The sequence below is a fragment of the Candoia aspera genome, chromosome 3 (assembly GCF_035149785.1).
Source record: "Candoia aspera isolate rCanAsp1 chromosome 3, rCanAsp1.hap2, whole genome shotgun sequence".
In the NCBI taxonomy this organism is placed as follows: Eukaryota; Metazoa; Chordata; class Lepidosauria; order Squamata; family Boidae; genus Candoia; species Candoia aspera.
Genome location: NC_086155.1, coordinates 54,409,597 through 54,421,058, shown reverse-complemented (window position 1 = coordinate 54,421,058; position 11,462 = coordinate 54,409,597). Strand labels below are relative to the sequence as shown.

Below are 11,462 nucleotides of genomic sequence, written 5' to 3'. Positions count from 1 at the left end.
ACTTTATAGACTAGGTTTCTGAGAACCAATTCCCAAGGACTGTGCTGGAGAGTGTGAGAGGCTATGACATGAATGCAAGGGTTCTGAGTAGATAATCAAGGTCCGTATCACTGTCATGGCAGTCCAGCGAAACCTTATACTAGCTGTGGTGGTTGGTCAACCTTTCCATTAACCAAGTTATTTTTAAAAAGGCAACAGTAGAATACCCAAAGTTGTTATCTCAGCTCCCAGATCTTTTTATTAAGACTTTTGTATAGTTTGACAAGAGGCATGTGTACAACACAGAGGATAATAGTACTAAATACTGTCTGGGATGCAGTAACAGCACTGGGGAAAAAACAGTCTAATGGTTCTTCTTTTTCGTTAAATACATCCACAAGCTACTTTTACCTTGCAACATCTTGTGGCTTCAAATTCCCAAATAGTTCCATGAATATCATATACAGAAAGGGAATTTTCTATTGAAGAAGCCAGGAATACACACAGTAGAGTCTAAAACAAAATACTATCTGCAGACAATGCTAAGTTGGCACTTACATACTGAAGCATCTGCAAGAGCCTGCTGGAAGGTATCTAAGATTAGCAATGTCCATCTGTAATGAAGTCCAGGAACCATTCAAATTTCTACAGTGAAATAGCAGCAATGTTGGCCAACAAGTTGGTCAACACAGTAAAAGGGGGAAGGCTGATTGTGAAACAGTTCAAATGTTTGTACTGGTTGAGAGCCCATCTTGACGTTGATAGTATGGAGTAACCCTGGATGTCTCAGATACATTTTTATACACTGAATACATAGCAAGCGGGATTACAACAAATAGATAGGTCCTTCTAGCTTACATTCTCCTCGTATACATTTTAACAGGAAAATTGCTTGAGCCAATCCCAGCTTCTAGTGACAGTCACTGAGGATTCAACAGTCCTGCAAAAACAAGGATTTTCAGATTTTTCGCAGTAAAAGATTCCAAACAGGCAATAAAACAAAATAAAATCTATCCAATTCTCCTTTTAAGTTTGTCTCTGTCTCATGACCAAAGTTTGCCTTGGAGTTAGTTTTTCCAGTTCTTTGGATTTAATAGGTCTGGCACTGACAGCACTATTAAATACTTTTTGCGTCCCATTGACTACCAGGACTTGAATGGTTTTAAAATAAACTTATTTATAGCTAGATGACAGAAAAATGTGAGCTTTCTGCTGGAAGGTCCAAAGGTGCTTTGAAGGGAAGAGCAGCGATGATTCACTTAGCCTTCTAAAGGCTGGAGAAAATGCCCAGATGGCACCTATGGTGGCTTGGCTGAGTCAGAAGGAGATGGCAAACCTCAGTGAAAGCTCAGAAAACAAAAGCTCAGAGCACCATGTCTGACCAACTACACACAGAGCATTCTCATTACTAGCTTTAGGTAGCCAGTATCTGAGAAACTGCTATCATACCACAGTATCATCTCCTAAAGTAGAAGGATCATCAGATCATTACAGGGTAGCATCTGTTCACAGTGAGATGCCCACCTCACATTTTGGACTGTATGAATACTTTTCTGGAACACATCTGTTTCTGGCTAACACACTAGATCTGCAGAGTCACTATTTACTTTAGCATTATTTTAATAAAACTTTAAGAGACTGGAAATTAAATCAGATGATATAGTAAGAATGCAGGCCTCTTGAGGCAGAAATCTTTTACTTAAAGAAAGGAAGGGACAACTACTTCACCCTGTTTCAAAACATTTTTATATCAATGAGGTAAAAAAACAGCAAATAGACTTATAATACAGCCTTCGGCAATTTAACCTTACCAAGAATATTGCACCTAATGTTTATAGAAATACCAGATACCCAGACCTGCATCTGGAAGGGTACATCTTCAGTTGCAGTCTTTTAAGCAAAAGCCACTGCATGGGCATCTCCAGGAAAAGGTAATCTCCAAATGGAGTGCCATGAAAAGCGAAGAAATGTGGCACTGAAGGCAGATGAAATTTCCCTATTACTCCCCCTCATTACCCAGTAGAACGAGCACTGCCTTCATAAAGGATTCAGAACTCTAGTTCTGCTACAATTTCCTTTGGGGACACAACTTGCCAACAGTGTGTAAGGTAACCTTCAACAACCTGGCTCCTTCCTGACCTGTACCATTTGCATCTTCTTCAGATAGCATGGTTAAATGGCCACGATGAGCACAGATTATGGGGGCTCTGGGTAGACTAACCCATTTAAGGAACCCCAGGTGCAGAAAGGCTGATTGTGGGCAACTTGGTAGGTGGAATGAACAGAATTAGTTCCTGAAAATAGTCTTCCCTTTTGGCAAAACTGTAAACCAAGCCATAAGAGATATATATTCAGTTTGGACAAGGAGAATTTATTGTGCACATTATTCTCATTTTACAAGTTAAAAAATGGGTATAGATAAATGGAGTGCTGTACCTAAGTTTGAGAACATCCAGCTGATAATTAAATGACTGGATTTTTAATTCATAGCTTTAATTGGTGGGCCAGCCTTTCCTTTGAAGTCAAAAGGAATCCATTCATAGAAAACTCCTCTCCCTTCCATTGCTGATATTATAGCATTATCTGTTATGAGAAGGCAGTGCTCTGAACGTAAGTTTTTCCTGATGGAAGGATATGCCTCAAGGGGCTGAACAAATGCTGTTCTCCACAGGACTGCAGCCCTTGGTGGGGAAAAGTTTATTGGTTGAATTTCATTCTGCCAAACTGCTGCTGGTAGGCTTGAAGTCTGGAAAAAAAATAGCAAAGCCAGCTTAAGGGGGACTGAAGCCTGGTGATATCTGGGGTTTTGTATTATCATTGCACAGTATCCTCTGTGGTTTTTATTATAGCCAAGTCATGATCAGAAAGAGCTCCAGCTGCTTCACATATGCATGTCAACATCACATCACTTGATGACTAATCACTCTGGCCTGCAGCTGGCATTGTGAAGTGCCTCAGTTAAAAAGCATATTAGATCTAATGACAAGTGTTTAATCTCTAATGGTTGTTTCACTCACACGAGGCACAGTCCAAGCTATATGTGAGCTTGCTATAAGCAGACTGAAGCCTCTCTATGAAAGAGGAAATCTATGCAAATCTAATATTGCTTATAAAATCTCACGCAGCTAATGAAGGGCAAATCTTCTCCACTGAGGGGAATTAGGGGGGAAACAGGCATATCAGGTCATCTCCTCTCCCAGCAATCTGAATTTGCAGTCCTTGGCAATCAAAGCATTGGCTTAGCATCTGAGATCCTAAGACTACAAGTTATTAGAGCAGCTTTGAATAGATGAACATGGGAAGCAGGGGAGTATAACCCAGGAGTAGTCAGCCAGTTCAAAATACATGGAAGCCCTATCCTGCATGGAAACAATATAGATGTTATTTACTGTAGTAGTATGGTGTACTTTTCACACACACCAGAGTACACAAATGCTTCACAGATAACTACACACAGAGAGAGGCAACGCAAGTGAGTTCTGTAAAAGTGAATCAACCCTCAATTCCTCTCATCATCTCCCTGTTTTACTGAAAGAAGATGCCCAGGGACAGTTAAACTGAAACAATCTCCAATGAGAATAAGAACCAAAAGTAACTTAATCACCTTTGCCTGGATTTTGAAGTTTCATATATGTAGGGTGAGCTTCACACAACCCCTTTCCCTGAGAAATGGGGTCCCAGCACTCAGAAAGCTGCTTTTATATTGAGTCAGATACTGGTCTACCTAGTTCATTATCTGCACAGACCATCAGCAGCAGTCTAGAATATCAGCCTGGAGTCTTTTCCATCTTAGCTGGATCTGTTAGGATTTTTTATATGTATCAACCACATGCCTCTCCCTAAGCTATTGCTTTATTAAAAAGAGAGAGAAAGAAAAGAGGGAATGGAGATTGCATGATCAAAGAACTTGCAAACTTATGCATGTTCCCTCAAAAGTAAATTCCACTGAGCTCTCCAGGATGTTCCCTAATAAGTACACAGAGAATTGTAATTTTCAACATCCAGCCCTCAAACTGAATTGATTTCTGTTTCAGTTCTGAACTCCCTTTTTTCTATAGTATCTTGTAACTCTTATACAAAATTAATACATTCCTATCAGCCCAAGAGTTCACACACATGTAACTGTTTCTTGTGTTCTATAGCCTAATCTCTTAGATATATTTGGTTGTGATCATTTTCGCTGAAAGGGGTAGATCTGGATGAACGTTTGAGAGAGAACTCAGATTGACAGATCTGTGCTTTCATAAATGCTGCAGAAATTAAATGCTTGTTTTTACAGCTAAGACTGTATTTGATCCAAGTATCTATTTGGTTCATTACAACAAGCAAACCCTTACTGATATTTTTCTTTTAACAGTAAGCACAAAAGGAATCTTGCTGGCAAGGCAGGAAAACCGCTAGTACAGATGATTTCTGGGCAGCTCAATTATTGCTATGACATTTAAGCATATTGGCCAGCTAATATCCTTGTCTTTCCATTTTCTCCACTCTCCTTGTGCTCCTCTGAGAAAATGAAGATATTTGAAAATAAGAACAATAATATTAATATGCAAAACATTTCACATGTGCACTGTCTCTTTTGACAAAATAACTTGACACAATGTATAAATGCCTCATTCTGTATTTAAAAAGAATCAGACTAATTTTCCAGGAGACTGGTCTGTCAGTGTCACTCATGTCAAAATCAACGGAACCTCCATGTTTAGAATCAATGCACTTTTGACTGATAAGTATGATGGTGACACAGCAGGCTGGCTATTTTAACATGCCCTGCCAATACGTTTGCCATAATATATATTGTAGTTGAACAATTTTCTGGAAACAAAATGTTGCCCTGGATCAATGCAAAAATCTGGTCTATCAGCATTCTCTCTGTGGACCCACCAGAATGAGTAAGGCTGAAAATGTTGTATCTTTTTTGCATTTTATAGAGCTTGTGGGGGTTAAGGAACACTCACTTTTGAAGCATAGCCTTCAACATGCCATGCAGAGCATGGTGGGGTCTCTCAAACCAACAGATGTTGCACACCTCTTCACTAGATCAGCATGTCAGTTCATATCTGCCTTGTCTTCTTCCTAGAGATCTACATAGAACAGTGTATGTACAGTTGTACAACAGCGTACAGTTGATTTACACAGAGACTTTGCACCATTCCAAAAATTAGCTGTGCCTGTATAGTCCCACACAGTCATCTGTGTTACTGGCTTAGCTACAGGTACAATTTCCATTTGTAATGTTTTAATTCTATAGGTAGCCTATTTTTCTGTTGCTGGGAAGCCTTGCCTCATCACTTCTCAAAGCAGCCATCATTACCCTTTCTACTGCCCCTCCCTTGCATAGCTTCTGTATTGTTCCTGGCACTTCTCTGTAAGCATTCTGAACAATTACTCCCCACCCCCCATCCAAGCTGCCCTAGTAACTTGCAACTATGCTTAGAAATAATGGAGAAAGCACGGGTTGCAGAAATGCTGAATACTATAGTTTCATCATGACAACTTGCAGGAGGCTTTTCCGTGCAACGGAGGAATGGCATCTTCACAGCCAGGAATTTTTCCTTAATGGAAACCACTCAGAAATTATTTGCAAAGAATCAAATGTACAGAACATGGACTGAAAATACAGATGGGTACAAGAGCTATCAATTTAACTCACTTCCCTTTTGCGTCGAGTAGGGGTGAAAACCTGTTTGTTGGTCTAGGATCAATGATAGCTCAAGGAGTGGAACACTTCATATTTTTGTACCCTCCTTTTGATTTCCTAGAGATGAACTCTGATTGACTCAGGGTATTCATTGTGTGCTTTCAGAGTTTGAAGACAGCAGAATGATCACAGGCCTTTGAACTGCTTTTGGAAAACTGGAGAACAAAAACAGTGGTAGTGTGAAAATGTCCACTCATACATTTTTTGTCCTCCTATTTAAGAAGGAAACATCAGTGAACTGGGATCTGAGTTCAAGAGTTCCAGGACTCAAGAACACTTAGCTTCCAAACAGTCCTTTTCTTATAACAATTCAAAGAACTCTTCTGAAAATTAGCAGAGTCCATTCAATTTCCAGCTAGCAGGGCTACCTTTACTTATCAGGGCTGGTCTTACTGCTATTAAAAAGCTTCTGCTAAGCTTTCTGGTGTCTTACTCCCTAATTCTAGTTTTTATTCTCACAGCAGCAGGGATATTAGTCATGCTTTGTACACTAAGTTGCATAATGCCAAGTCTAAAAATTGCATAGTGGGGCTGCATGTCACTTCTAATAAACACTGGCTCAAACAATATTATTCTTGCTGATTAAAAATACTTGGCTCACTAAGGTTTCTTTATGACAGATGGTAAAGGTTTGTCCTTGCTTTAAGCAGGAATCAGATTCAAACCTAACTTCTGTCTGGTGCCAGATTCCAAACGTGTAACAAACTATCTGGCCACGTAGAGCCTAATTATTGTCCCCTATCATGCTAAGCACTCCCCTCTTCAACCCAGAATCCAAGTTCCTTTTAAAAGATTGGCAAATCATTTAGCACAACAAAACCATTCCTGGTTTTCTGTACTGGCTTCCCTACAAACTTCCTGTATAAATATTGTCTGTAAAACATATAAATGGAATGGTGAAATCTCACTGGGATAATTTGATTAAACATCCTGTCTTACAAAAGGCCACAGCTGTCTAATCAGTAATGAGTAAGATGACTGTGGCTGAATTAAATCCAGGTCTTAAGAGCATGTGCTTACACTTTATTTTACTGTTGACTGCTATAGAAATAGGTAATTGCTACTTACCTATTGGAAGTTAAGAAGCCTGCTTTCAAACAGTAATAAGAAACAATTGTGTACAAATCACTGAATACCAATCAAGGAATAGATGAAGCCCAGATCCATATAGCTGCTGGCCATTGAACGATCACTACTCATTAGTCTTGTATACTAGCCCACCAATCATTCATAAATCTCTCTTCCCCTCACATCCCATCCGCAGACTCTGTTTAATAAATGAAATTTCAAGAAGTATACCCTGACTTGTAAGGCCAAGAATAATTGTAGGTACTGAAAAGTCCTGTTCTCTTTTGCAGCCAGTCATTATTAGCATATTCTAGCTGCAGTCCCATAATACTTGCATTAACCTGACTGCATCTTCCTTTTGAGGACTGTAGACATGAATTCATAATCCCCATGAATTCTTTGGTTTTAGCCCTGTTGGCAGAGTCACCATTTACAATGGTGGAGGGGAGGAGAACAGTTAGTATGCTTTGGCTGGAAAACTGATGGTACAATGCTGTATTGTAATTATGAGTTCGTAACACTTTGGATAAGATATATTAAATAAATAGATATGCAAGACTGAATTATTAAAAAGGGTAGAAATTAATTTCTGTATCTCAGTAATTGCTTTTATTTGCATTGATATTGCAAAGTTGACTTCAGGAGGCAAAATTCTACCTTGATGGTTAATGATATTATCCTGCAGCTTTGAACAGAGTTCCCTGCACCATGAGGAGCCAGAACATTTGGGCCAGCTGAATCTAAAGTTGAAAGCAAGATTTCATTGCCTTTTTCAGACAGAGGAGGGCTCTGAATCTGCCCTTTGTGTTAAATTAGGCCACTTGTATGTTTAACCTTATATTTGCTGAAATGTTTATACACTGTGGTTCTACCAAAGGAAATGTTTTCAATCTACAGTGTTGCTACTTTCAATCCAATCTATTTCCATAAGGCCTGCACAGAAGGAGCTTACACATACACAAGACTGCTTAAGCAACCACTGAAATGCAGGCTACGTGGCTTTCAGCCTGCAAAACTGACAGTATCCCACACTGGGGTGGTCCACAGCTGGGCCCATTACAAATAACATTTTCTTCTCAGATACGCCAATGAAAACAGGAGCCATATATTAGTGCCTTATCATTATAATGATTATCTGAAGCTGTATTATTTCTCACAGATGAATAAGGCATACAGCATTCAGCATATTTATTGCATGACTCACTAACTATTGAGAACTGAAAGCTTAATAAGCAAATGAATACACTTAATTAGTAAAATCGCACAATGCCAAAACACGCCGTTATGAAACAAATGCCTGACAAACCTGCTGGATTTAAACAGCATATTACTCACACTACAACACAGAAGAAGTCATTCACAGCTATCAAAGCATAGGGCTTATACATGTGGTGAAAGTCTTGCCTTTTTATCTGTCTCCTTCCATGTTTTAGAACCTGAGGTACATAGGTCACCTCCAAAACAGGATGGTGCAGTCAGAAAGAATTTGAGAGGTCATCCACTCAGATCTCCTAGAAACCTCAACCTCAGATCATTATTTACAGGGTTTTTTTTCCTTTTTTCTGGGACTGAAAGTCCCTGCAAATGATAACTTCAAGATGAAAATTCTATGCCAGTTTGTTGACTTTAATAACAACCAGACACAGCATTAAGTTGCATATGCTCTTCTTTAAAACATTGATTTTCTGTTTCTTGGTGAGAAACCCCTTAGCAATTGCATCCTAAAGCCAGATGAGTCATATCAAGACCCACAGTACCATCCCATCCCATCCCATCCCTCCTTCCTTCTGACAAGACAAGGAGAGGAAGAAGGTTGGAAGAGAATAGGAAAAGAGTGAATAGTGATAGCAGAATTATCCAGGTCTAAATAATGCTCAGTGACACTTTGAAAAAGCAAATCTTGCTTTGTCTGTTCCTGAGTCTGTCCTGGGTGAAACTAACACCACAGAAAGTTGGGCAAGATGAGCAGCAGAGGAACAAAGTATAACATTTTATGCTCTGGCCTCAGGGGCACCCAATGAAGTTTTATATTTGTATTGTGGGTTTAGGTTTTGTAAGACAGCCTCTTAGCACAAGAAGCAAATGGACAGAATAAAGGTTTTGAAATGGCAGCTGTCCTTTTTCATGGAATCATAGAAAAACAGCTTATTCTCATATCAAGTCAACTGTTCTTTACATCTGTACAAACCCCAGTAATCAGAAAACTCCAGATGCTGTGGAAATATACAGTAATACTCAGCATTTTAAGTGCCATGGCCACTAGTTCTGGAAGCTGTACTGCAGCAAAATCTGGAGCGCCACAGGTTGCCTACCACCTCCAAAGTATGGCTTGTTTTGAAAAAGATGAAAACAATCTATAGCTAACCTGGAATCTGCAAATACAGATATGGTGTTGGCAGATCATTATATTGCACCAGATTGTATCTTTCTAATTGATATTTATGTCCAGAAGGAACAAATGAAACTCCAGAGCAAGCACAAGCAATGGGGACTGGTAGCAAACTACACTGAAATACCTGTTAGGAAAATGTTAAAGAGCACATTTTCATTATTTTTGTGCTGATTTTTAGGAGCACAAGTTAGATAAAAGCAGCTTTCCCAGCAATATGTACAGATGCTAGTTAAAGCCATTCTAAGTGAATAAAAATGCATTTGTTTGTTGCCAAGTAACTGACTGGATGCATAAAGAGATCTGTGCCACCATCGGTGCTTTTAGAAGCATCCTTTATTGTGTAACTGTCCTGCCTCAAACACAGGCTGAGTACCCTCCTGTTTGTCCCAGTATTTCTGGTTTGTTTTTAACCATTAAAAGGAATCTATTAAAGAGAAAGATATAAATATGTGCCTCTTCATCAGTACTACTAGGAATCTTCTGTTTGGATGCATCACAGAAAGACAGGGGATATTATTCTCTTGTATCCAACTGTTTTAGAAGTTCAGCATTCTCCATATGCAGATACTTGCACAGCATATTTGCACAGTTACAAGTGATAATATAGGAACGCATGCACATGGAATGAACCACATAGCCTTATGATCAATTACTCATGTCAGAAACTATATGTGTCTGCTTACATATTTACCTTTAGTTTATGATTGCCAGAACCTACAGGAGTGGGAGGCTATCAACAGTTGGGAGAATGTGAACCTGATAAAACTCTTGATTCTACAGAACTATGAAAAGAATAGGAAGCCTATCACGGCTTGAAGCCAGGACCATCCATATGCTCTTATCTGATATTTACTTACATCAGATCCTTGCTATATTCATAGGCATGAATTTGAGCAATTCATATTGTACATTAGATGATGCAAACAAGCACATTCATTGTATATTTGACTGCATATGACTGTTCGTTCACCTGCCCTTTAGAAATGGTAATTATGTAAATTGCCAAAGTCCATACAAAGTGCAAGTTTCTTTTAAAAGGCTATTACAAGTAATATCTCCTCCCCACAAAATTCTACTGTCATTTAAAACATTCTCCCCCAAATACTTCTCACTCTTTCATCTTTCATCTGTTAGTCCCAAATTACCCAATCCTGTTAAAGTAAGGTTGGGCAACCTCTTAGCTGCTGAGAGCCTAATTTCTTCAGGGATAATTTGGGGAAGGGGTGACATTGAAATAAGCAGATGGTCTGAATCAAGCAGCCCCTCTATTTCTCTTTCAAGCAGCTAACTCTTACTAAAGGTTTGACCTGATTATTTGCAACATTTTTAGGCTAAAGGCTACTTGAAGCATGAAAGCTGATACGTTTCTTGGTGTGTTCCACTCTGACTTGATTGCAACTTCCCTCACCCACACCTGAGTATTAAAGTATTTTACAAAGCTTCTTTAGATGTTGATCTCTCTCCTTTCTTTCAGGACATGCACAAATCTTCATTGTGAGATGCCCTCTATGAAGACTGCACATGCCGTGCATGTCCCTGTCCACTGTGTGAATCAGAAAGGTCCAGCATAGAGTGAACTTCAGATCTAGATGTTATGGATATTAAAACAAGCTTTGAATTATTTATCTGGAACTCAGGAAGCCGTTTTATAACCAACCAATTCATTTAGCTCAATACTATCTACATTGACCAGCAGAGACTTTCTAGGTTTAGGGACAGGAAATCTATCTCAGACCCATCTGGAGATGCCAGAATTTAACTTGGATTCAATAGAAATAGAAATCCTATGGTTCTAGGCTGTCTATTCCTGGTCCATAAAACTATAGTATGTTTCAAGAAAAACTATTAAGCTACTTTGTAAGGTTAGAGGTTAAAAATGGAGATAGAGGAAATGGTGAAAGAAACAGTGAAATAATGCCACTAAGACAAGTGTATCTACACTAATTTCTTTACATGATTTTTGTACCACATGTACTGCTAATTATTTTTGCCATCTATATCATCCTGTGTACTGTTTTGATTAAAAATAAACCTGAAATTGCATTATTAACATGAAAATGCTTGGTTAACCAATTATTAACTTTGTCCCATGCTTGTGAACATACAATGCAATGTTCTTACCCTCTTGTCCCATCTCCCAGCCATAGTATTTCTCCTCTCTCCACTCTGCTGTGTTTTAGAATAATGCCAGATATGTGCAGTCTAATAGGATAAAATGCACCAAAATACAATGGACACAAAATGACATTAAGGAACAACAAATGAAAATGGAAAAAAAAAGTTCTGTAACAGATTGATATCCAAAGGAAAAAATACATTTGG

The 11,462-nt window shown here is 38.8% G+C and overlaps 1 protein-coding gene across 1 annotated transcript in view; it reads right to left on the bottom strand.

The window, feature by feature from the left end:
• Window positions 1-224: 224 nt before the first annotated feature.
• The window catches only part of KCNC4 (potassium voltage-gated channel subfamily C member 4), a 30,192-nt gene continuing 18,954 nt past the window's right edge, over window positions 225-11,462 (bottom strand). The window contains exon 4 of the mRNA XM_063297737.1: window positions 225-919. Coding sequence (XP_063153807.1) covers window positions 900-919 — 20 coding nt within the window. The 3' untranslated portion in view covers window positions 225-899. The remainder of the gene's footprint in view (window positions 920-11,462) is intronic.